At 38.7% G+C, this 27,403-nt stretch overlaps 1 protein-coding gene across 1 annotated transcript in view; it reads right to left on the minus strand.

Moving 5' to 3' along the window:
- The window catches only part of WDFY3 (WD repeat and FYVE domain containing 3), a gene marked incomplete at both ends in the record, with an annotated part of 112,920 nt that overhangs the window by 68,721 nt on the left and 16,796 nt on the right, over window positions 1–27,403 (minus strand). The window contains 10 exons of the mRNA XM_080343105.1: window positions 319–533; window positions 1,659–1,836; window positions 6,445–6,528; window positions 8,134–8,591; window positions 10,731–10,924; window positions 14,618–14,716; window positions 16,111–16,581; window positions 19,302–19,468; window positions 22,801–22,987; window positions 25,772–25,964. Of these exons, the coding sequence (XP_080199231.1) occupies window positions 319–533; window positions 1,659–1,836; window positions 6,445–6,528; window positions 8,134–8,591; window positions 10,731–10,924; window positions 14,618–14,716; window positions 16,111–16,581; window positions 19,302–19,468; window positions 22,801–22,987; window positions 25,772–25,964 (2,246 nt within the window). The remainder of the gene's footprint in view (window positions 1–318; window positions 534–1,658; window positions 1,837–6,444; window positions 6,529–8,133; window positions 8,592–10,730; window positions 10,925–14,617; window positions 14,717–16,110; window positions 16,582–19,301; window positions 19,469–22,800; window positions 22,988–25,771; window positions 25,965–27,403) is intronic.

The raw sequence follows: 27,403 nt of genomic DNA on the forward strand, positions 1-27,403 counted from the left end.
GCATTTTTGGTAGTCTCTCAAGATTTGCAGGAAGGAAGCAAACACTCCACTTCAGCACAATCTACAAAGGAACACCAAGTACATTTTCCCCCTCCATGCTACTTCCTCCTCTCCTGCCCCCCAATTCCCAGCATCTCCAGAGTTACATGCTGATGAATAGAAGCAAGACAGCCTATTTAATGAGAAATAAAACAGAATCCTGTGTGATCACTAGTACCAAGTCACTTATTGCTCTCTACCAATCCAAGCCATTTATGGTCAGCGACAGCACAGGCACCAAGGCTCATCTCAACCAGACTTCAATGCTGCCTGTCTGACCTTAACACCATGGGCTGCAGTGCCTGGGAGGCCAGCCTTTCAAACATCCTCTGGAGCGGCGGGTGTAGCGAGTGGTCCTCGTCAGCCAGAGCAGTGCTACATCTCTGCAGAAGTCGTGCGTGGAGCCCGGCTTCGCACATGACTTGCTGGTTTCTCTCTGTGTGCACTAGAGATTGCAGGATATTGGCCACCGCCAGCTGGAGATCCAGTGCATGCTGGAAAAGAAAGAGCGGCAGGCAACTTGAGAAGACACAAACTGAGATGGCAAATACGAGAAAGCCCTTGTGCTCAATAATGAAAGAGAAACTACCATTAGCAATAAACAGACAAAACGTCCTGTACTTAAATATATGAACATCCTATACTTAAATATATGTGCATGTGTGTGTTGGGGGGAGCATGTGCATGTATGTGCGAAAAGATACCTCCATTTCTTTATGAAAAAGAATGATAAGTCATATGAAGGATTACCACAGCCACCGTAAAGAAAAACAACTCATGCAGAGATGGTTAAACTTACCTCGCCTTTTAACCAGGAGTCAGTTTATAAGTTCTACATGCTTAGAGTGTACTAAAAATTACTATTTTTGTGATTGCTAAGTTATTCCTAACATCAACAACTCTAAAAGATTTAGGATATATATGCAACATAACTGCCATACTAATGCCCTGAAGACAGAAAGTCGCCACACTCATCACTAGTAGAGGACAAGGAAGAAGAATCAAGTCTAATTCTTGTAAGCTTTTGGAACTTTTCAAAAAACAAACAAAAAAACCCCATGAACAACAAACAGTGTTCTTCAGCAAAGACATCTCAAACAAAAAAAAAAAAAAAAATACACAAGCAACTTCAAAAAAATGTCTAACAAATGCTTTATATACAAGCCTGCAGTAGAGGTTTTGGTTTGGGAATTATACAAAGCAGGCAGAACAATTCTGGAACCAGAACATACTCCAGTTATTGCAAACAGCACACATATACCAAGGATAACATCCAGTCCTGTGTCCTCACTATACTACAGATTAACATCTGACACATCAGGGAAAAGGAGAATTTACCACAACATTTGGAAACTTATCTGATAGCCATTTCAGATGTTTACATTTCTTTAAATTTACATTGTTACCAGGAGCTCGAAAGAGGCAAAAAAACCCAAAGCCTACAAAATAAAACAATTTCTATCAGGCCTCCATCACCAGTCAACGTGTCAATGTGGTTAGTCTGTGAAATGTATTGGCTCCTCAGCATGAAACAAGAGGACAGAATCAGTTTTCTTATTTCCCATAGCCATATTTTTTCTCAGTCATTCTCAAAGCTTAAGACAGATTTTTTTGCCTACCTCTGGGTGTGTAGCTGATCCAACAGAGGACAGAAGATCCAGCATCGCAAGCATAGCGCCAGGGTGGATAATGACCACATCAGAGCTTTGTACAGATGTAGGTCCTGCTTGGAGTTTCGCATCAGCTATGTTTTTCTGAGGGCAAACAGGAGGTGTTGAAACAGAATGATATGCGTGCCTGCAGGACAGAAAACATCCCACCGTTACAACACCCATCTATCATGAGCTTTGCATTTTTCAAATAGCTGTAAATTTGAACTGGCCTACGACATTATGCTCCTCTTTCTCTTCCCCCAATTAGACAAACTGAGCGCTTGCTTCTTCTCAAACCTGTTGGACACGTTTCCCCAAAGACAATGTGGAAGGGTTGCAATTTCTCGACTATGCTTGAACTCAGTAATCTTTCCCCCAGGTACTATGCAGTATGAATAACTTAAAGGTTGCCTTTATCACCTCCCTCTTTTCATTCCAGTTGCAGTGGCAGCACACAGTGACAGCAGCACGCAAGCTGCCGCTGCCCCATTCTAGGTGACAAATTCAGATGTGAACATTTTTCTCCCCATCTGCTTTTCATTAACAACTGAATATAAAATGTGCTATCACAAAACTCAGCAATCTCCTAATTAGCTTACAGGAAAAGAAAGTCGGTCTTGGTGTACACTTGTGCCACCAGCCTGGTTGCTCTCAATCTTTCTATGACTGCTACAGAGATTTAGTTTTACATTAAGCTGGTTTAGTCTCACCCATGGAAAAGAGGCTTTGACACACTGAGTTAGAAGCAACCACTTGTGCTGAAAGCTATAGACATGTTTCTCATTGAAACTCCTAGAGGTATCAGCTTGAAGCTATCGTTCTTTCAATACGACATTCAACAAACAAACAGCACGAGTAGCTTACTGAACATAGGCTTTCAACATGGTACTTTAGAAGCAAAAGATAGCTTGAAAGGCTCATGCTAACAACAGAAAAAATAAATTTAAAAAATATATACACATTCTCACAGTCTATCATATATGCTTAGTCTTAAGAAAACAAACAAACAAACTCTATGTAACAATTTTCTCCAAGATCAAGTGTTGCCTGCCATTTTACAAGAAATGAATGCCGCTAAAAATGGGTCTTACCCTATCAAACCAGTCAAAAGCGGCACTTCCTCTCTCCTGTTTCCAGTCATGGAAATTTACCTATAGCCCTAACAGAAATAACACTCTGAGATTCACTGTGCCTCACCTATGAGGAAATCTTTTGTCCTGGGAAAACCAGGGCATAGATGGGAGATGAGGAAGGCTGCAAGTGTAATTTTGTCCTGAACACTTTGAAGGTTGCATCTTGAATACACACACACCCACCCCAACAAGAAACACGTGGGGGAAGGCTGAGGGCGCTCGATTATTTAGCCTAAGACAGGACCTTCAGAAGTACAGCACAATCTTCTTGTGCTGGCTGGAAAATGAGTTGGACAAAGGGTAGTTCGATAAAAGCATTCCTCCTGAAAAGGTTCATGTCAGATTAACCACTTGGTGTGCAGAACAATCCAAGAACATTTTTTAAAGAGAGTTTTTGAAGAAAGATGAAATTACTGATGCTTAGCTCATTCAGCTAATACTTACAGCAAACGTGAAATAGTACGGCAATTCTGTTGTCATCAACCAATAAGAAAAAACTCTGCCAAAATAATTTTTCTAGTGTTTTTACAAACTCTCTAACCATCAATTTCTTGAACGCCTCTAAGAGACTCAATGATTGAAACATCTGGCAGGTAAAGGAAGGCTTAGCTGTCTCTTTTAAGATTAATGGAATTAAGAACAGTAAAACAACCAGTAATACAATCATAGAGCGATGTCATCTCAGCCCTTTTCTCAGGCAATTTTTTCTAATGCATCCTACCAGCAGTGCTCTTCATCTGAAGAAAACCGCTACCTTTTTCCAATGCCACCTTGAGCGTCTCAACAGAAGTTTTACAGTTTAAAACCTCAACATCCATTTGTATTTAACAATCCTTTTCAGTCAAGTGAAACTTCACTCCCCAAGGCATTCTTGAAGAACAAGCTTCAGTCCACTTTTAAGCACAAATTTTCCTTCTAAGCATCCTGATATGTACTATGACATTCACCTTGTTACATGAACCATGAAGCTGTAATGCAGTAGTAGAGGGAGAGCCTAATAAAAACCTGAATCACTGCTCAGCACGATTCACAAACAAGCACATGATTCTGGCCTCAAACAGCCTGGACTTCAACATTACATACAACAAACTGCAAAGGGGATACAGTCAAGACTGGGCAATTTGCTTTTCTTTTAGCAATCTACATAAAAGTTATGTCCTTAAACCAAATATTATTGAGAGTGTTACACATAATTTTAAAATACCTTATCTATTAATATTTTTGTATGAGGAGTACTTGTATCAAAGCAACGACAACAACAAAACATAGTTCAAAAAGATTTCTGTAGGCAGGGAAAAGAAAATAGATGCAACAAAATCCTGCCCAAGGTTATAGGTCTATGGGTCAGTGCAGAACCTGCAATGAATTAATTTATCTGTCCTTATATATTCTTTATGTGATCCCACCAAGGGAGAAGAAATGAAGAAACAAACAATGGAAAAAAGCACTTAATGGAAGACAACACACAGATCCATCTAATTTAACAAAGAACAAATTCAAACTCAAATTATGTTATTAAGTCCAAGTGTTGATGTTTATTACATCATCAGTTTTGTCTGGAAATAAGTAAAACTTACTGAAAATAAACCCTCTGTGTATCATTCCCTGAGAGTTATCACCATCCAAACTTTGTAAAAGCAATTCACATCTTGATTTATCCTGAACGGCTCTGGACTGTGTGCATCAAAACCAGAACTGTACTATTTTTGTTTATAGGAAATGTTTGTGTGCAGTGTCCACTTGTTGTTTTAGCCAAATAACTGAGGGCTCTCCCTCAGGCCCCTGTCGTTGGAGTCAAAAGGCAGAAAACCAAGTCCCAGCAACAAGAGAGAACCCAGGGAAGCAAAGTAAAGGAGACAGGCAATGATAAGAGCAAACACTGCTCTCAGAAGAGTCAGCTTCAATAGAATCTGGCTGAATCTGACCAAACCTGACATTTAAATAGAGAAAAAAAAAGAAAACAGTAAAATAATATTGGACTACAAAATCCAAGTTTCTTATTTTTGAAAGGAGGAAGATCCCACATACTGGCACTGAATTCACTAAGGACAAACACAATACTGAACAACCACGAGAGAGCAGACAGCTGCTCAAACAGACTTTTGGAAAAGCCTAGCCCTGTCTAATTTTTTTACTTGAAAACATGTTTTTACAGAAAGGATCCGAATAGTCACAGAGGCCAGCACAATCACTCGTTTTGTCCACTTCTACTTTGAAACTTATACAACTTTTTAGCAGCCAAAGACCTTTTTTCGTCCTGAAGATCCACGTCAATTGCATTTCTTTACCTCAGCAAGTACCCGCATTACTATACTGGTGCTGAATTGCCCAAAGCCCCCCACAGGGATACTGAGTTTTTAAAATATCTAATATTTATGTTGCCTTCTACAATGCAGTTTTCAACTAACTGCTTGTATTTTCACTACTGCAGAAAACAAATATAGGAAGCCTAACATATATATATATATGTGTGTGTGTGTGTGTGAATAGATTATTTTTTTTTCTTTAAAATTAATTACCAGGCTGTCTCAAGTACCTATCTGGGACTCTTTTATTCATCATGCCCTGTAATCAGGAGAGACAATGGCTTTTATTTACTAACCTGCTCAAGTACAAAAAGATATTCTTTCAAAGTGCTTTGGTTGCTTCTCTTTGGAAAATATTTTATGTTCTAAACATAAAATTTGATGGCATATTTTAAGCTCAACACCACGCAAGAATCCATGTATTTTGCATACATGGCACCTGCACCTCAGATAATCCAAGTCTTTCAAATGTCATCTTTCTTTTTTTTTTAATGAGCAAATCTCTGCCTAACCTGCATCTTCAGACAATGAATGTCTGCCCCTGTTCCTAAAGGCTTTGGGAAAAAAATAAATCTCCTTTTCCTCATTTGCACAGTCTTGGAAGCCACACTACTGTTGAATCAATAAACTTTGGGTGTTTTTCTTAACAAATCTACCAGACACTAAGATGCACTAGAAAAGATGGTAGCTTGGGCTGGGAAACCAGTGCTAGGGTTTCTGAATTGTGTCATTTGTGCTTACTTTCCAAACCTTTTAATTTAGCATGCCTTTGTAACATTTCGTAATCAAGTACTGACAGGTTCATTCTTCAAAGTTTTGTTCTGTGAAATTACTAACAAAGGAGCACCTTAACAAGTCATCAACCTCTGACTACAAGTATCTTTTCTTCAAAAATTAGTCAAGAAAAAAAAGAAATCCTGCTGCAACAACTGATCTGCTAGCACAGCCTGAACTTCTTCGAACTGCTCCTGACAGTATCATTTGTATCTCTCTTAGTTCATCCCTTATATTATACTAGACCTTATTTGTTTTTAATCATGAATTTAAGTGCTTCAGGAGTGTGGAGACACCTCTAATCTCATACATTAGCATCAGTACCTATGGCTCACTATGAAACATACCTCTACATTTATTTTATCCAGCAAAAACACATGTGAAAATGCACACCTCCAAAAAAAAAAAAAAAGGCAACTTAAGAAAACAAACAAATAAACAAAAACTAAAACCAGAAAACACAGCCAACCAAGAACTAAGAAATATAACAGTAAGAGAGATATCAGAAGCAAGAACAACTGCTCTTAAAAGGGTCGGTACCTTTTCCTGGACAAAGCTGGCGTACCCCAGGGAGAGGGGAGAGAAGTCTCATTTGTCAGGCAAGGAGGGATCTGTTCTGCACGACTACAGACAAAACAGAGGTAGGACTGAGAGATTAGAGAAGAAACCAGAGGCCATAAGCATGTTAGTTTTACAAAACCACCAATAAAATCATTACTAGGATCCATTCTTCAGAAAAAACGTAGACGACAAAAAGACACCACTGAAAAACATGCATCAGGTAAACACATCGACATGCAAAGTGTCTGCTTGTTTTACAGCGTAACTCTGCAGCACTCTTTCCACACTCCCCAGAGGTTTATTGAACTGACCGCGCTAGCAAAATAAAACATCTTTTAATGTTAAATGGCAGAAGCTGAGTAGAAAATAATAAAGCCTGAGCAAATCAAGTATAACCAACATGGGTAAGAAATAAAATCAATCTAAGTTTTACAAAGAACGATGATCAGAAGATTTAAGAAAAAATGGAAAATGCAGTCACTGAAGATGACAGCAAAAAAAAGAACTTAATGAGTCAGCTTCTGCAACACCACCATGGGATTTACTTAGCCACTAATTCCTCATACTCTACAGTTAGTCAGTGCTGTAATTTCAACAGTATGTGCAACACATTCTCAATATACACTTTCCTCACCCTGTATGAATGTTTTGATAATATTTTAAACTGACTTCTGTACTTGGCTCTGGTGTGGTTTTGTCTGTTTGGCTAGTTTTTTGTTTGTGTTTTTTTTTTGCTGGGTTGGTTGTTTAAAAAACCCCAACATGTACACAAGAGAAAAGCATTAAGATTTGCTGCTTTGGAGGATAAAAATATTCATTAACAAAACCATGAAGTTTATATTTTACTAGCCATGTGGTTTAAGAAAGCCTGACCAACCCACAGCTCTATTAAAATCTCAACATCCACAGTCACACCAACACGTGGAAAATCAGACCCTGTGTTTGACTATCTCTAGGTGGCTCATCTTAGAAAAATAGGGCTGCATGCATTAAATATCTGGGGTGCAGCGGCTCCAAAGTCCCAGATACAAAGCTCAGGTTTGTGTTTTACTTTTTTGTACATTAAAATTATGGGTGAGAACTACTTTCAGATATGCCAGTGTTCAACACATACTTCAGTAAGTTTTGTTGTTGTTGTGAACCAACTTCAAGACAAATATTGCTGTTCATTTAAAGTATCAAGTAAAATTTAAATTCTAGTTGTTTAGGAGCGTCTCCTAAAATGAAATAAATTTGCCACGATACTATCTAATGACTTAAAGTCCTGTATCAGAGGCAACATGAAGGTGTGACATTCAAAAACCAATTTTTCATTTGACTTAATAAAAGCATAAACATCTAATAGTTCTGTATGATGATGCCTACCAACCAAGACATTGTTTCAACACATCAAATATAACCGTAAACTGACATCTCTATTTTAATTGCTGATATGACAAAACCGTTCAACAGCGAGAACTGCTGCATATCCTGGAGAACAACAGCAAGCTAAGTCAACATTTGGTCAGAGGTTGACACCTTATTCCACTGGAGTGAAGGAACAAAGACACAGAATAAAATAGAACTACAAAAGCTTGCCATTAACGTATTTGAAGAAAACTATTTTATGGAACACTGGGTGGGAGTGGGGTTGTGGAAAAAGAAAAAGAAAGGAAGCAAAGTTCATACCTGTCAAAAGAATCTGTTGCTACCTTGTAGAGGTAAATAAAGAGTTTGCTGCAGTGTCTTAGGGTAGGCGACACAGAATCCAGGGATATTAGGTCATCCTCCAAAAGTCTTTGAAATAGTTGTGTATTTGAAGGGAAAACATTCAAGGGACTTATTTTTCTCGAGTCTGAGAAGCAGCCAAGTAATCGAACAGCATCTGCCAGTTTTTCATACTGGATCTCTGTTTTGAAGAAATGAGAGTTGGCCGGCTCATAGCGCATGGCTGCAGTCAATGTGCAGAACACAGTGTGGAGTAGTTCAAACACTTGATTCTGGTTTACTTTCTCCCAGCCATTCTTAGGAGGAGAGCACAAAGATCTTTCCATAGCAACAAGCAAAGATGTGACATACACAAATCCACCGACTTTTCTAAAAACGGTTCTTGTGCGGTGACTCTCTCTCAGCACCGAGAGTAGGGCCTATGGAAAAAACAAACCATCAATACAAAGAATTAATTTTTTTTTTTAAAAAAAGTGCAGTAGCACTACAAACAACTTTTGCTGGCAAAATCCTGATGTCATTTGTTAGAATTTGGTAATGCCTGAAGTCTCCGAAGATCAACTTTGTACTGCAAGAGTCCCCATCCTCAAGGGCTTAGAAAATAGAAAGAGTAAGGAAAAAAGTAAGTTATTATCTCTGATTCAGAAATAAGAAATTAGGGAGATAAATGAACCTAACAACAGAAAAGGCTTGATCAAGCTTAGAATGAAACCCCAAATCCCCAGGTAATTCCCTTGGTGATAAGGCAGAAAATACAGCTGTTAGAAAAGAATCTACACTGCCATCATACTTCACAAACAACTTTAAACAAGAGTGGGCAAACAACTGCCTGTAGCAATGAAAAATCAAAATACTAAAAACCTTGGAGTATCCTAACAAAGGTTCCTCAGAAATCTACAATAAATAAGCACCTGGCAGCTATGAAGCCACAACAGTACTCAAAGATGACAGCAGCAGAGAATTAGACAAAAAACCCACTTAATTTTAGCGTTCCTCTATAATAAAATCCATAAATGCCTGAATTGAATGAAACTTCATTTTAAGAGCTGTTGTTCAAAAATACGTCTGAGAAACAAATATGCGTGAAATCTTACTGCTGAACAAATACAAAGCCACAGTATAAGCAGTGGAAACAACAAAAATATAGGCACTAGCGAATACTACTCATGTATCTGTGAAATCAGGGGGTGAAGAAGCCCACTCACAACAAAAAACAAACAAAAAACCCTGTTTGTCATGGGAAGTTGGACCCACATATGAATATGGAATACACAAGAAAACCATCACAAACAAAAGAAAAATGTTATTGATACAGAAAAATAGGCTGGGGAGGTTGGAAAGGAATCTTTCATGACCAAGAGCTTACTTGTCCAGAATATTTATTTTTTTTTTTTAAAAAGCACTGAGAAGATGGATAATGAAACAGTTAAAACTGTCATTCCTTTGAAAGCAAACCTGGATAAACGGTAAGAGACAAACCACTGCACCGTTCTGGGCTGTCAGTTCCATAACTAAAGCTTCTGAAAACAGCATCAATTGAAGACAAATACATCCACAGTCAGATGATGAGGACAGAGACCCTGACTTTGGGAGACTGCAATATCCTTTCTCTCCCCTTAAGTATCATGGATGAATATTTTCAAAAACTACTAGAGACCCTGATAGACAAAATATGTCAAATTAATAATTTTATTACTAGCTTTTCTTTCTGTGTTTTGGAATAATATGATGCTGTTCATCTGCAAGAGAAATATTACAGCTCCTTTCAACAGAGATGAACCTAGACATCTCAGAGTTCCCTCCAGTAATGCTCATTTACCTATTACTACTCGCTTCAGCTTTTCTACCCTAAAATAACAGCTTCAGCTTTTCTACCCTAAAATAACAGTATTATGCCAATTAAGAAAAAGAACATTAGCTATTCTGAGAAGAAATTGTGGGTCTAGATTAGCAGCCAAAAAACCTAACATGATAGAGCACAGATGAGAGTCTTCTCTCTTCCTCCACTCACCACCTTGCTTTTCTGTCTTTCCACTATTGCTTAAGCAAGCAAGTTCTTTGTCTTTATCTTCTACTATGATCACTATGATTTCAATTTATATTAACTAATTCAACATTTATAACAAATAAATCAGTAAAATAAAGCATGTCTACAACAACGACAAAAAAACCTCAAAAAACAAAACATGCAAGCCAGCACTAAAAATAAACTCGTGTTAGATGCTTGCTTTTTTCCTCCCCATGTATTCTCATTGTTTTTAACTGAATAATACTCCGCGCCAGGGAAGATCAACATAACTGTGGAACCTCATTTCCTATCCACTAAGGCTGATTACAAGTGATGATGCTAAAAACACATACTCACTCACTAGCCTTCAGCTCTGATTCTGAAACCTGCCATGGATGGAAGGATGAAAATAAAAACCATGCATCGAATGTACGCATTTGAACTACAGAGACAACCTACATTCAGTAGCTAAATACCATCCATCCAATCCCCTTCTCAGCATTTTCTTTTTCAAAAAAGTGGCATAGGAGCAAGACTGCTGAGCACTTACCCTTAAAATGTCTGTTTTCAGCTGCAGTTCCGTAGGCGGTGCTGAGTGCATCAGTCCCAACAAGGTGCCCATGTCATCTTCTCCACTGGGCGACAACACCAGCTGCTGGATGATCATCAGGGCATGCTGGCGGCACTGGGGATACTTCACGATGTTGTGTACACACCTTGCACCACCAAACTCCCTGAAAATACCTACTCAGAAAGAGGAAGTGGGAGGGATAAGAGCACAAGGAGTATGAAAAATACAATCAGTAGTAAATAATGACAACAACAAAACATGAAAGGTGTTAATTTTCACTTCTACAGATTGAATTGGAAGGGTTTTAGCCCTATGGATGTTTAATGACTTATTTGGGACTATGTGTCCTCTCTCACCACAAATAAAAATAGAACTTTAATTTCTGACAATATTTTTCACTAAAGGTTTTGAGTACAAGGATGCACGTCAGTTCCATGAATTTGCTCAATAATTCTGGTACTCCAACAATAGATATTCTTTACATGCTAGAGCACAAAGAGTCACAGAATGAAACAACAACAAAAATACAGCAAAATCTCTACCTTTAGTGAAGACTATACCCTGTTTAAGTTAAGGACAGTGCTTATGTTACATTTAGTTCATTGACAAAAATATAACTAGGCTGCTTCTGGACAACATGAGCCAACTAGGAGCAGTGTTTGAGAAGTGATTTGGTCCACCCACAAGACTCGTATGATTCTGCACAAGTTTTCTTGTGGCAAGACCTATCCCTGTAGAGATAAAGCTTAAGTCAAATAATGGTTCCCAAGCTTACTGGATACTCAGAAAAACACAGGTGCGATATTAAGTGAAAATTAATTGAGTCTGGAGATATCATCAAAACCAAACTAGAATATATTACGGCACATACTGTCTTCAGTACAGTGTAAGCACCTACAGTACTGCCCTATATTAACTACTGAAGGTGAAAACAGAGTAAGGAAATGGACCAGCACTGCACTACTGCCATCAAAAGGGATCATTCTCCTTATGACCAGGAACTAAAAGAGCTGTCTAAACAACCAAATTCAGGGTTAACAAGCTAGTCAGGACAACAGTTATTCCCCCTAATGTGCATATACAAACTTCAGTCCCACTGCCTGATTTCCTGCCTCCTCCTTTCTCTGACATTCTTTGGATGAGATAAGAACTTGGACAAGGCAGAAGGAAAGGCCTCAAATCCTGAGACGGTGAAGCTGGTCACACCCCTTTACAGGCAAAGCACATCTCAGTGATCAGGTCTCTTGTTTTCTGAGAGGCTGAGATAACATTTTATGTACTGCTTCTGCTCAGTCTGGATTCTTGACTATCCAGTGAACTTGTCTGGCTCTGGACACCCAAATTTGTCTGAAATTTGGTTATCAATTATGCAATATTCAGGAAATCTTATCAGAGATACTGGTTTAAGATGAGAAACTTTTCTGAAGCCTCACAAATGCAGTGGGAATCCTTCTTTTAATTTTGGCAGGTCTTTTCCAACCTAGACAATTCTACAATTCTATGAACCACGCTTTGAGTGTGAGCTGAAGCACTGCAAGGCTGCATTACAGCTATTTGTGCCTCTCTGTGATGACCTGAAACCTCTGCTGGCCGCCGGACACAGTACAACTGGGCTTGCATCCCAGTCATGCTGCACAGACAGCAACCACAACTTCTTTGAGAAATGGTTTCACTTCTCCTGTACAGTTCTCGTACTCCTGAGCTTGGAGAGCTACTGATCAAAATGAGGCCCATTAACTCCACAGGAGTCCTTAAAAACAGCATCTGTGGTGTCATTCCATAGTCTTGATGCGTTTTACACCACTCTCTGTCATTTCTTTGGTGGATGTTCAGGGATTAACTCAGTACTGAGAAGTATCAATGGGGTACTGCTGACTGCTTGAGGTTTCCCAGATGAGGTCAGGAAAGCTGTTTAACAGCAGCCAAGGATTTGTTATAAGTCAGGAGGATGCTACCACAGTCAGATCATAATCCAGCCCCTACAGGAGCAAGGCTCGGGTATTGCAGACCCTGACAAACACATAGGTACATGTAGTCCAGTCCTGCAAACCAAGAGTCACTGCTTTGAAAACATGAGGCAGTTCCAGTCCTTCAGAGCTGTTGTCACATACTTACACTACCTCTCCTCTCCTTTATCCTTAGAAATCAAACAACCCTGGGCTTTTTTGTTTTGAGTTTCTCCTCCCAACCTCTCCTCTCCCCCCCATTTCTACTTATGTGGAAGCCCCTGCATGTACTTTTGTGCCACTCCTTTCTCATTTGTTTCTAATTCTGCTGAGCAATACACGTCCAAGTGTGTAATTGACTCATGTAATTCACCTGTCACCTACACTAATTCCTCACTAAAACCTCCTTATTTCAGTCTAATTCACCTGCTTCTTGGTTAGTCATTGAACAGATTAATCTACTAAATCAAAGATTATGTTTTTTCCTTGCCATTTGCAGGAGAAAGGGAAGTGGCAAAGGAGGGGCAGCTCAGCTTAAGCAAAGCTTCTGCCAGCATCATCCACAGCTTTCTCATAAGCAATCTGACAAAATGGTCTAAATGCAATCATGACAGACTGAATGCATAACTAATCGAAACATCAGCTTGGAGTAACCTCCGCTTCTCTGCAATGCCTGTCTGTTTTGACAAAGGATATACCACCGGGGTTTATCTGGAGTGCTGTGAATAAAGCCTTTCCTGATGGAATAAAGAACTTACCAAAACATGGACAAAGCCAAACATACAGACAAGAACGCTCAGTGGGCAGAATTCAAAAGCCATTCTGTGAAAGCAGTTCGAAACCACAAGCTGAAGTTCAACAGAACTTAAACAAGCACAACAGTGAAATTTCCCAACACCGGGCCTGAATTTAAACAAAGAAATCTGCCCAGGCAAGAGCAGGAAAACAACTACCACCAACAACCACCAAGTTACAAGCTTTATGCCATTAGTCCAGGAGCTAATGTTTAAAAAGTGAGCTGTCAATCAAGCTGGACAATTTTCAGGATTTCATTCTTAAGTATTTGTCAGAGTTTCTCCTACTTAAATGAAAACAAAAGCAAAACTACAAGTGAGAAAACACTAGTTAGATTTGAGAAAAAAACCCTGCAGAAATAAGGAAGTTTCATGGCCTCCAAGGCCAGAAACTTCCCAGTTCCTCAGGGTGGTGTATGTTTCCCCCACCTTCTCATTTTATTCTTTGTCTAACAGAACAGACAAAACTGTTTTAAAAGCAGTTATCACCCCTTCTCAAACTGTTAGCTCAAGCTCTCAAAAACAGCTTTAACTGATATGAGACAGACATCCTGTCTATTTCAATGTCACTAGTTGCTGGCTAATGAAGCAGAACATAAAACCGCCTGATTTAGAAAAGGACACTCATGACAGAGCCCTATTTATACACACTGATTGGGAAGATGCCTTTAAAAATGGAAATCCATTTCTCACTAAAGGTGCAAGCCTTTTAAATCACATTTAAGTAGACATGACACTGTAAACAGCAAACTACAGGTATAATTACTTGCTTACATTTTTCAATATACAACCCTATACAAGCCCTACTACAAGCCCTACTACAAATTACTGTAGTATTGTTGGGAAGTGATGGGGTACAGTGGTTGCCTTCAGGTAAATAATAGCAAAGAAAATCAAGTTTAAAAAATAAAGCCAAACAACAACACACTCTATTGTACTCCTTTATTTCATGCACTCTAGTTTATGCTGCCTATTCTCTCTTCTGGAAAAACCTGGCAAGAGAAAAGTATATTTCATTGTGTTTGACTACTTGCCTGAAGACAGGAAGTCAAGACTACTTTGCTTTCAGGCATTATTTTCTGAGTTACATTTTTGTAAGTATTTTGCCAGTGGTCTCTCTACTTACCTGCATTTGTGTTTGACCCTTGTAGTAGTACTGTCAAGGTCTCCATAACCAATAAAGCCAGCTGCTTTTGGTCCTCAAATGAACTGTTTCTTGAATCCCCTAAAAAAGAAATTCAGAAGCCCAAGTTATACTAAAAATCACTATTTTGTAAGATGCTTGATACTTTCCACCAACACTTTTATCTTCTTCACTTCCCCAAGAATCAAGCAGACAAAATGCATTCCAAAGAAAATTAATATTCAGTCTACACATGCAAGTGCTACGGTACATTTGAAAAGTTAATTTATAGAGACAAGAACTTAAACAGAAGCTTTTGGGCACAGTGAGCTCAGTGGCTGACACTCCAGCTGTATGTGTAGTTTCATATTCCCTACTGTTGTTTCTTGAAGCCACAAAACCATACCATAGTTCAAGACTAACAGGATCTGTTCCTGTTCAGTATTCAGTACTTGAAAAGAGAAATTCCACACAACGGCACCAAACTACAATCACATAATTACAGTAAATGTGCTGAGGATTCAACAGGTATAACAGATGAACTAACACTGTAAGTGGCATCTTAAACACAGAGTAACATTCAAAAAATAAAATTAAAAAAATTTAAATTACTCTACTAAAAAGCAAGTCACAATACATGGGCATATGCAACGAGGTTGCACCCTAATCAAATGGCAGCTTGGCCCATTTATTTACAAGAATGTGAGAATTTATGTTTTTCAACAGAGTTGCTGGTAACAGAGCTTTCTAACTAATCAACGGCTACAGCTCACTCATGAAGCTTCAGACACAAAACCAGGAGAAACATCCAACAACCACAACTGAAAAAAATACACACACTCACTTGCAGCTTGAATAAAGAACGTAAAAAAAACCAAAAAAGCTTGTGTGTGTATGCACTTCCACATGGTTTCGTAGTCAAAGCAGCTATGTAGCCTATCTCCAAGATGTTAACTCTGGAGATAACTCATTTATTTATTTATTTATTTTAAACGGTCTTAGAAAAATGGTCTTAGAAAGACTTACAAAAAAAGTCTGCAAGCTTGAATACGTACTCCTATTAAGAACTCATGTGTACACCCTATTTCTCAAGGCTGGGGCTAAACACAATGAAATGCCCATGTGCCCTTTGTGATAAAGAGTGTAGATACCATGTATTGCTCCTTCACTTACTCTTTTCATGTTAAGTAAAAGTTATTAAAGTAACACATCACAAAAAAATTAAAAAGGAAAAAATAAACTCCTAACTATTTTGCATTCATACAGCATCCTTCATTAAAATTTGCCTTGCTTGCAGGATGTAAAGAGAGAGGCAATTCCAGTGAGCTTTTAGGATGGCACAGCAGCCTCCAGCAGAATTCAGCTCTTGAAATAAATGTTCAGACTCTTTTGTTCCTCCACTTAAATGCTAGATTCCACCATCCCCAGCCAAAAAAAAGACACGTAGTAGTAAATTCAATTAGTAAATTCTGTTAGTAAAAAAGAAGAGCATACACTACCTTGATCATTCAGTGCCTGAGTGGGATCTTTCAGAAGCGCTGCATATTTATGAAGAAGATTTACCATCACCTCCAGAAGTCCCACCTCCCTGAAGACATCCTTGAAGATGTAGTCATGACGGGTGAACTTCAGGAGTGTCTTCATGGCAATGATGCTACACTGAAAAGAAGTGCTGGACTTTAAAAGGATGCTCACGCTGATCAGTTCTTTACAGGGTATGTAATTCAAGCTGAATACAACGAATTCCAGCATCTCGAAGTATTTGGTCTGCACTTCTGGAAGTTTAGGAATTTTCTCTGCAAACTGAGACAAAGTGTGCTGCGATTCCAAAATAAAATAGTTGGCATTGTCCGCCATGTAAATATTCATTATGGCATCAAGGATGATTTGTGCTAGATAGCTGGTTTTTGCTCTCAAAAATGCATTCTGGAGGACTGAAAATGCTTGAATATTCCTCACACTGTGACCTATATTGGGAAACAAAATGAGATGGGAAGAAAAAGGAAAGAGAAAGTTCTTAATCGTAATAACAATGAGTACACTTACTAATAATGAACCATGTGTTTTAATAAGTGTGAATTAAACAACAGTCTGTGTCACATATAATAAACATTTTTATTACAACTCTTTAAAAAAGCCTCTGCACGATCACTTACATTGCAGATCCTGTGATCTACTGTTCACTAAGATGGCACCTTCACCTTTGAAATTAAGTGTTTACATAAGCAGCTAAATGAAGAATAATTTATTTAAAATAGGTAAGATGACCTAAGATGAAACTCGCAACGAGATACAGTTCTAGAGACAAAACAAAGCCTGTGCATCATCTGCCCAGGCCATAAGAAAACTCATTACAGCAAAATATTCTGTATTCCATAGTACAGAACACAACTCTGTCCTTTGCAAGTATCTGGCAGGCTAAATTGAAAAAAAACAGCCTTCTGCATCCCCTCGCCCAACAGAGCAATAAATCCTCGTCAGCTGGGTTCAAAGTTAGACAACATGTATGGCTGAAGTCTGGATGAACTGGTGTGAACAACTGGTATTGGGAGGTGGCACGAGGCTGGCTCTGGGCATCAGGCTTGGGAATAAGACAGCCTTGGCAGGGCCAAGTACTGTTAACAATTAGGGAATTGAAGGGAAACAGTTATGAAGTCTAAGGTAGCTGTCATATCAGCACACCAAGACCTCACACCTTTAAAAGCTCCATTAAGCTGCTTCTTACTAGTACCTTCAGGCTGAAAAAAAATCTGAACTCAATTAGCCAAATTCTTTATTTATGAGTGTTCTCTGTGGCCCCTAGAGTTATCTATGGGTGGATATCATTCTTATTATACTAAAAAGACACCTAAAAGTCAATTTTTTTAACTTCTATAGGAACAGTACAAGACACAGTGGACAAATATCATGATAAAAAAATAAAAACACCAACACCAAAACAACTAATGGTAAAAATATTTTTTAAAAAATCAAGACTGAGACCTTCAAACACATTCTAAACAAGACAAATAGGGTATTCTAACAATAAAATCTTACTTTCAAACAAACTAAAAGCAAACCATCCACCTATTTTAAAATCCCTTTCATAAATGAAGAATCCTGATTTATTACGTGTCCTCTGTGGAATGCTACTCTCTTCATTCTTTATAAACTAAGTTGTCCAATTTAGAAGGAAATTCAATTATCTTCATGTCTAGTCTCACTGCTTTCCCTGCCAGTATTTCTCCAAAGACACAAGAAAACTTCCTTGAAAAATAACATGGAACAATTTCACATACTGGAAGAATATTGGTGTTACATTACAAATCACATTCACTTGTTTCTAAAAGCATATTTTTGCATGCTTTCTTTACAATTAAAAATGTTGAAAATGGGATTTAGAGCTCATTAAATGTGACAGTAACATCAGTAGTTACAGTATTTATATTCTAATTTAGTATCAACAGTTTTTCCAGGCAATCAAGCAGGTTAATAAATTATCTGTCATTATTACAAGGACCCCTGAAGAAATCAAATCTTAACCAGCTCTTCAGGCTTCAAGAACTAAAAGGATTTAAATAGAAGCAACTAAGGAAATGGAGCTAATATGATCTTCATAAAAAGACAACTTGCCAGCAGAATGAAAAAACATGTAAAAATAACTGAGATGTCATGATAAATACTAGAAAATTAAATAAAATAATTCCTTTACAGATTTAAATAGGCCATGGATCTTTCATGCTAATCTATCAGAAAATATGATTAACTTAAGCAAAAATTAGTATGTTGTTATCAGAACAAGAAGAAATTAACCTTTGAGTGTGACTAGCACCTTCTTTCTCTATGTAGTGCAAAGGGAAAACAATTCCCTTGAACAATGAACTATCAGTATCAGAGAAAGGAAGTAATTGCCTAAGGGATCCAGATACACAAGAAAAATGGTGAAAGTAAATCCACTAGCCTATAAATCTTTAAAGTAATCCTCTTGCAACAATCTTCCAACTATCCTAAGTATTACTAAATCCCATTAAAAGTCCAAGTAACAAACTAGCACCATGGTTGCTACTAAAATTCTAAACTCCTTACTTACATACAAGACTCACCTGAATTTTAAGTTTATACACACAATACAAAAAATAAGTTTATTTTTATAAATCCCTTTCCCCTCGCACACCTCAACCTTACCTTCATATCATAATTGACAATAGTTGCAAGCACACCACAGATTTCACAACTCTGTGAACACTGTCTAGTCATGAAACAACAGGCTTCAGCTCACAAATTACACTTGCCTAGGCTGACAAAAGCTAACAGAAAGCAAATCTGGTGACACACACACACAAAACCAAACCAGCACATCAGCCTTCCACATCAGTTTAGTAAGAGTAGCTTTAAATACCATAAATCAAATCAGTGCATCTCTCCATAGTGACAATCTTTATAAAAGTCCACATAGAAACTGCCAGCTTTTTTGACCCAGCCTTCAGTCCTCTTAAGACAAAAGCCATAGACTTCCTTCTTTGAGTACCAACCCCAAAGCAGCACAACCTTTGAGAACAGAGCTAAGTATCTGATATGCAATCTTTGTAAAAGAACCTATACTCAACTGCAAATGGTCTGTGTAGTATACAGCTTCTCTGTATTTTTTTGTTTACTTAAAAAAAAAACCAAAAAAGCAAATAGAGAGGGACAGAGAAAGCACACTCACCTTTGCCTGCAGGCTGTGGGACTGCAAATCCAGGTAACAGGAAAGGTACCCCCGTGGTAACGCCAGCTGGCTTTAATTCATTGACACCATATGTTGTCAAGGAAGTTATCAAATGAACCAAGTCCTTCAAAGCATCCTTAGATTCAGCCTCTTTTGCCTGTTCTAATCTAAAGAAAATACAATAGATCACGTTAGCGCTAGTTTATTTCAATGCAAGTCACTTTAATGTCTCTTTCCATTTTACTCTATTAATTTAGAGACCACACTTTTACTGCCCTGTTCCTGCAATATTTTACATGTTCTCCGTTCACATTTCATACCATTAAGTCATTCAAACATCACTGGATTTATGAAAGCCTATAATTATTTGTCATAGAAATTCACCTCGTAAATCTTGCCTTGAATTCAGTCTGCTAGAAAGGAGCACAGACATTAAAATTACTTTTAAAGTCCTCTTGAAAACATGAAGTTATTGGATAGGAAAATACCTAAATGGTATCATTAAATAAAGCTGCAATGAAATTGCTAGATTACATTGGCTTCTTGAGAATTAATCCTTTATGCTAACGAAACAGTACTTTGGTAGAAGCCTAACATGTAGATGCACACAATGAAGTATCTTCTGTAGAACTAGAGACACTACTTACTTTGAATGCTAGAGGATGGAAAGGATAAGGTCCCATTGCAACCATTGTCTCCTGCCAGCAACACCCCATCAGACAAGCCCCCAGCAACTGAGCCCAGACCCTAGAAAAATCCTCATTCTGTCTTGATTCCCAGCCCAAACCAGAAGAACTTAAATCATTCTTCCTCACTCCCATCAACTGCTTACAAATTCCAAGCATTTCACCCACTTTCACTCCGTCAGGAGAAGGCCAAGGGAGACAGCAGGAGCAAATTGCCCTTGCTGCACTGATAAACACGGCGCTCTGCCAGCGAGCTGCTGCCCAGTAATCATGGATAATATATCCCAAAGCTGGGGAGACAGGGCAGGAGAGGGCAGAGGGCAACATGAGCAACAGCTGGAGACAGCAGCACAAACCCCTCAGTTACATCCACAGAAATACATCTCTCTGTGGAGCTCAGCAGGAAACCAAATGAACAAAATGCTGATTTTATTTTTTTTTTTTTCCTCTAACAGTAAAGGCACTTCTACTTCACCAAAAACTAAACCACGTCTAATTACTTACTAACTCCATAGTCCCTATAGACCCTGGGAGAAAGCCAGGGATCACATCCTCCTATTTGCTCATGCAATGCAAACTACATGTTTGTTCTTGATTACAAGTGACCATGTGAGCCTTCAGAAGCATCTCATTCTGTATCCTACATCTCATCCTCAGTCAGACATGTGGCTGAACCTCCTTCAAAAAGCCATTACAGAAGCACTTGCCTCACCTATTTCCACCCTACTAATCCCTCCACACGCCCTGCCCTTGCACATCACACAGGTGAAATTACATACTTGTTCCTTTGGTCCTCAAGACCTCCTACAGTTTCTTACCAAGTCACCTTCTTCACACCTCCTTCTGCATCACCAGCTCCACAGCCCTTCTTGTTTGCAGCTTGATGCCTAGACTCCAGATGTCACACCCCCATGTGACAGTCACCCTCACAATAGTGCCACAGAGATGAATACATCTCCGTCAGTAGGTCTGAGCCAAAACATGAACAATAGCACTGTATTCTCCCTGGCCATCACTGACCAACACAGACTTGTCCAAGCTGATCACTTTTTGAAACAAACTGTGGTTTGATTTGAAGATCAAATAAACTAAATGTTCTAAGAAACCACAAGAGATATGGCCATCAAAATAGCAGTCAGATTTGGAACCACCTGCCACCTCTTCTGCAATACACAAATTGCTAAAAAAATATACCACACTTTAAAGTATAACTGTACACCTTATCCCAGGCATTTCTGCAAACCTTAGGAAGTTTTCTAGAGCCACAAACAAAGCAATGATAATGCATTCCTGTGCTTTAAACCTTTACTGATGCCAACTGAACGCTCTCCGACAGAGCTGTCTTCCTTCCATCAGACAAACCTCTACTCTTCCCATATCTCTCTCAGGAATCCTGTGTTCTTTGATTTAAAGGATGAGTAAACTTAGGAGAAAGTTTGTTTAAAACACTTGATCTACAGAGGATCACTTTTGTACCTGAAAATGAAATAATTAATGACAGCGACTTCCCTTCAAATTCCACCAAAACTCTGGATGACAGTTTCTGGAAAAGAGCTGAGTTTTTCACATGTACTAACACATTCAATCAAAGCAATATAATTAGTTCTCAAAACCACCAATTACAGTACAAGAACAATAACACTCCCTTAACAGGTGTTTTAGCATTTTAGGCACAGAACACAATTTATGAATATTTTTACCTATGATTCAGAATTTCAAAGGCCATGACTATGTCTAGTGTCCATTTAAAACAAGCAAAAACCCCTGCCCCAAACCCATACAATACAGCAGAAAATTTAGTTCAAATATTTGGGTGCCAAAATCTAGCAGCCTAGCACCCAAAATGACTGGCTTGAAAGAGGGAAGTAACAACATCAACACTTCTCATTAATGGCCATTAGAGCTCTGTTTCTAAGCATCTTTGACTCCAGTGTACTCCATAAAGTGTACCCTCAAAGACATCATTTCTCAGTTTGTCTTGGATTTGTAAACCATGTATCTATTGCAACAACTAAACATGCTTCTTTAGAACTTATTACAATATCCAAAAAATGCAACACAGACTGACCATAGATTTTACGGAAGCGATGCAGCAGACACTAATTTGCTGACTGAGAAAGAAAACAATTAAGTTTCTTTCATGGAAAGAAATAAGGATCAAAATGGATCATACATCCAAGTTTTGCTTGGGCAGACATTTCTATTACCATATTTTATGATGCATAATTTAAACAAACAAACAAAACAAACCAACCCCATCAACCAAACAACAACAAAACCCACATTAAACAAAAACCACACATAAATTTTTAAAAAATTACTTCTATAGACTGATACCCTAGTAACACAAGAGTCCTCTCCAGCTCTCTGGTACAACTTACGTACAAAACCATCTCTCCAAGACTAAGTAGCATGCGCCACATTTACATACATGATTCTTCAGTACAATAGTATGTTAAAACAAATACAAAGCAAACCCCAACCAAGCCAAAATCACTAACTGCAGTCAAAATTTTATTTTCTGAACTCTTTGTAAATTTTTAGTACCAGTTGTATTTAAGCATCTGCTTTCTTAGCGCATAAAGAAACATTCAGTAATAAACCTAGTATCAATGAAGAAAACATTTTAAAATGTAGTTTCATAAATGGAGAGAAACATGTAACTTCATATTTTGGTCCTAACACATTTATAGCAACCTATAATCATGTATTTGTTCAAAACCTATTCACCTATTCTTTATTAAGAAATCTTTTTTTGAGAAAAAGCTTACAATGATCTGTCTGCATTCTGTCTGTCAAGCATGTTTGCATACCTGAGGAGGAGGTCACAGAGGAAGTTGTATCCTTGCCATATCCTAAAATCATCCAATAACGTTTGTGATACATCACTGGAGTCTTTGAGAAAACAAGAAAGTCCAGCAAACATCTCAACTATTTCTAGGGGAGAAAGGTCATCAGACTGCTGCATGTTCTGAACACACGTGGACAAACATTCTTTTTCTGAAAAGAATTGTAATTAAGAAATTTAGGATTTTACTGACATTAATTACAGCAAGAAGCATAACTAGTACAAGAAACAAGGCAATAAGGTAACTTAGTTAACTACCTCTTATCACATAACATTCAATACCACAGAGCACTTGGTGACGAGCAGGATTCTCACGTGGCTTCGGATCTGAACCTTAACCTCTTTTTGCCAACCCCTTCCTCCCTTTTATAATCTTCACCCTCATAAGGAGGAGACACTGCAAATACTGGGTTTTACCTAAAAAGTCTGACCAGGTAACTCAGCAGAATAAAAAGACAAATATGGCAACTGTAAATGATTCTAAACCATCTTTTTTTCTTTTGAAACACAAAGTTATACAAAGCACTGACTTCAGCTGTCACTGATTGCAGATAAAACCCTACACATAACCCTTGACACCATGTCATCTTATTCCTGCTCTGGTTAGCACTTCTTTGGCTGGCATATTTGCTTGCTTGATAAACCTTGATCAAAGAGAGACAGCTTGCCTTGTTCTGTATAACCTTTCACAATCCATCAGTTCAGTGGTCAGTTCCAAACAGCTTTCCCAAATCTACAGTCAGATTTTAGTTTGCACTCCTGTTTCAAAGACACCCCCTTCAATGTCTTGCCATTTTAACTTCGCAGCATTCACAAGACAAGTGCAAATCTTTCTAGCTAGGCTGACAACAAAATTTACCAGAAGATCAAATCAAAGCATGAGAGTAAAACAATGTTGCTTTGCATATGATAAAAAGCCTTAACTTTTTTCTTGAATATGAGATACACCTCTTTGACAGATGTTGTTTTATCTTAAGTCAGTTTCATTTTTTATCAACTAGCAAGAGGCAATGCTGACCAGTTTTCTTTTTAAGATTTTATTTCATTTCTTTAAATTTAGAAGAACCTAGAATATCTTTTGATATGCCAACCTCGCTCATCCGTGGATCAAGTCCATTGAGAAGCAGTGACGGTAGCAGCTGCAATATGTCAAACAACAGTCAAAACTCAGTTGTTTTCTTTGTTGAGTTTCATAATGTTTTCACATGTACACAGAGACCTTCCTCACTCATCAGAAGCCCACCAAAAGGCTGTTACAGATGCAGTCAAAATGACTATCACCTTTGAAGTCCTATCTGAAAATACTTAACTGATGACTACTCTGTGCTTCCAAGGGATATTGTATGTTCACATCTTTCTGATGAGAACCAGAAGCATGCTGTTAGCACAAGAGAAAACAGACAGAAATTTTCTGTGAAGTATGTGGGATCAGGGTGATGTATTTCATAAACTGCCAAAACGATTTTGTGGAGCCTTGCAACTACACGTTTTCCAGGGTGTGGGGAAATTGTGGTTTTCTTTTTTTCCAGTAGGTGTAGACTGTTAAAATGTGTGATGAGAATGTTCGTGCACTTGAGCAGTTGTTCCAATTTAAAAACTACAAATGTTTCTAGATGGTCCTACTGTCTAAAAATCCTAAATATAATATTAGAAACATATTTTACCCAATTCCTATCTCAAGCGCTACATATACCTAAACACCCACGCAGTTTTAAGTTAATACAAAACTGGTATTTCAAATGCAACGCTGCTTCCAGGCCACTAACATCCTCTCCAATAGTAACTGTCATCTCACCTCCTTCTAGATATTCTTTGTCACGAACCAGCTTGGCAGGTGCCCTTGCTAAGCACACCATGGCCAGTCCCTTGTAAAGGTACACAATAAATAAAGCACCTCCTGTATTAGCTACCAAAAGCTGTAACCAGCTATCCCTGTACCCTACAATTCCCACAACTGAAACAGTCAGGATGCTATTTGTCTCAGGCCCTGGGAACAATACCCTTGGAGTGGGGACCCTGCAGGGAAGCTGGGCTGGACCACAGAGGAGGAGGTCAGCTGGCTGTTCCAATGTGCCACCAACAAGCACTTAGAGGTTTGTGCTCAAGCGTTTCTGTGCCCATACCCTGTGCTCCCTCCAGCATTTCCCCGGTTTTGCTGTTATCAGGGTGTTGCAGCCCCCAGTACCCTGGATAATGGAGAGTACACTGCAAATCAGTGGTGGCTGTAACGTTCTGACCCAGCCTCTCCCTGCACAAGCAAGAAGTCTGGGCAAAAGAACCTTCTCTCAGAACACTCAAATTAGCTCTCCCTGGTTTGCGTAAGGCACCACTGTTTACTACGAGGCAGCAGCTTTCATGGGCTTCTAATAGCTCAAACTGCGTCAGCAGAACACATGGAGCCGGTTCCTCTTCCTGTGGCTTCCTCAGATGTCTCTACACTTTTATTGCCAGCTAAAGCAGTACCCAAACCGGCAGCTGTAAACAGGGCACTGCTAGCTCACCTCATGCCTTGGTGAGGGGCTGCTGCTACTAATTCAAACATGGAACAGAAAACAAATAACTCTCATTAAGAACTAATGCTTGCAGTACAAATGACAAAGCTACGCAACTTCCCAGTGTCTACTTTTCAATACAAGCAGTTACTAAAGTTGCCAAAAGCCTTTCCTTTCGATTTGCACAAACTCTACACCAAAATGTTAGAGGAAACTGTCCTCCAATGTTAAGTTGATATATGGATGAGGCAGACTCAGCTACAAACACCTCTCTCAATACACAGGTGCTCTGAAATTTTACCTCTTTGTAAATACCTCCATGTCTCCCTAAAAAAAAAAAAAAAAAAAAAAATCCCAACAATCTATTACTTTCATGCTAATTTCTTTAACTAAGAAAACTATGAAAGAAGAACAGAAAAAAATAAATTTAATAAAGACACATACCATGAATGTACTTCACTACATTGACACTAAGGCCATGACGAGATATGGTCATTAGTACTTCCCCTGCACTCTTCCTCCAAGGCAGATTATAGGGAGGGCACCATGAGGTTATTGCACTGAAGAGAAGCTGAAGATCATCCTTTTGAGCCAGTTCTTCCGCCGGGGACACAAAACTGCACAATTTTACTAGGATCTGAAATGGTAAGTCATTAAACATCTAGCATTAATGATCCTGATCATTGCTACTTTTGTCTAGACTTTGTAAAGCATATACAAAACAGGCAACGTGCTGTTTTCCCTTTGCATGTTGTCCATGTAATTTGAATGGAAAACAAGGTTATTCAACACCTGGTGATTTCAAGTCCCAGTTCAGTTTAAAATTACTAGCAAAAGATTAGCAACAGAGTTTAAATATCTTACACTGACACAACATACTTGCATGGATAGAGGCTATTCAATTCTTGAAGAATTTGCCCATTACCTCATTTACAAGTTTAAATGCTGCAGGGGGGCAGAGGCTCTGCGAAGCAAACTGTTGTATCCCTTCCTAATGCAGGAAGGCGGCTATCAGTGGGTTGTCGGCAGCATTTGTACCGTGTTGGCCAAATGAAAATGGGCCAAACAATGTGGCAGGAAAGTCTACAGCAACACTACAGACCTACCTGGATGTGACTGGCACCTGGGTCTGAATTTCCAGGTCACCTTAGATAAGACAAAACATGGCCAAAGTTACTGTGTTGCACTCCCTTTTCTGCACGTTTTGAGAACATACAATGTCCATTTTGTGCCTTGTACAGTTCTCTCTCAAAACTGCAGGAAGACTTTGTAAGGCTACCTGCAAGTGGAAGAGGAGGTTTGAAAGCTAAGGCAAAGCACAGCCTGGGAGATTTCTGGAACTTCACCCTCTCCAGCCAGCTCATCTGAGAGCACCACTTTACAGCTTTTGAAGAGCGCCAGAAAAGAGCTAAGCAGTAGCATCTTGGGGGGTACTCCATGTGTCAACATTGACCATTTATTAACTGCTGACTGAAACACAGCAAAGCAATTTCTGAAAGAAATTCACAGCACATTGTGATTTCTGCTTTGGAAGACAGCCTAGAGTACCAAGACATTAAAAAAAAAAAAAAAAAAAAGAAAAATAAGAGCAAGCAGTTCTCATAATAATGACTGTTACTGGGCACACATTGTGGCTGGCAGTTGTGGGAATAAGGCACTCAGCTTTATTGTTGTAGTGCAGGTACCAAAATGCCTCTCAAATGTTATACTTCCAAATCTAAACACTGTGATCAAATCCCTGAAGGACATTATTGTTGATACATCTCTATGATTTTGCATACATGGCTACAATAACCCTACACAGAGATGCGTCCAATTTGTACTTGGAAACCAGTAGCGTGACCATCAAACCCCTTTCTAACAGTAACTCTCAGCTCCCTATAAAAGTTTCATCAGGAGAACGTACAGGAATTCCTTTGCCAGATCTCTAATTGAAACTTCAGAAAGCAGGAGTGGGTCAGATAGAGTTCCTGGTCTCCCTATTAAATGTGGGGTCAACTGTAATAGTAGCCACAAGCTAAGATGTTTCATTCCCATATGTAAACAGTTTGTTTCAATATACACAGTCTATTTCCA

Source organism: Nesoenas mayeri (genome assembly GCF_963082525.1).
Source record: "Nesoenas mayeri genome assembly, chromosome: 4".
NCBI lineage: Eukaryota > Metazoa > Chordata > Aves > Columbiformes > Columbidae > Nesoenas > Nesoenas mayeri.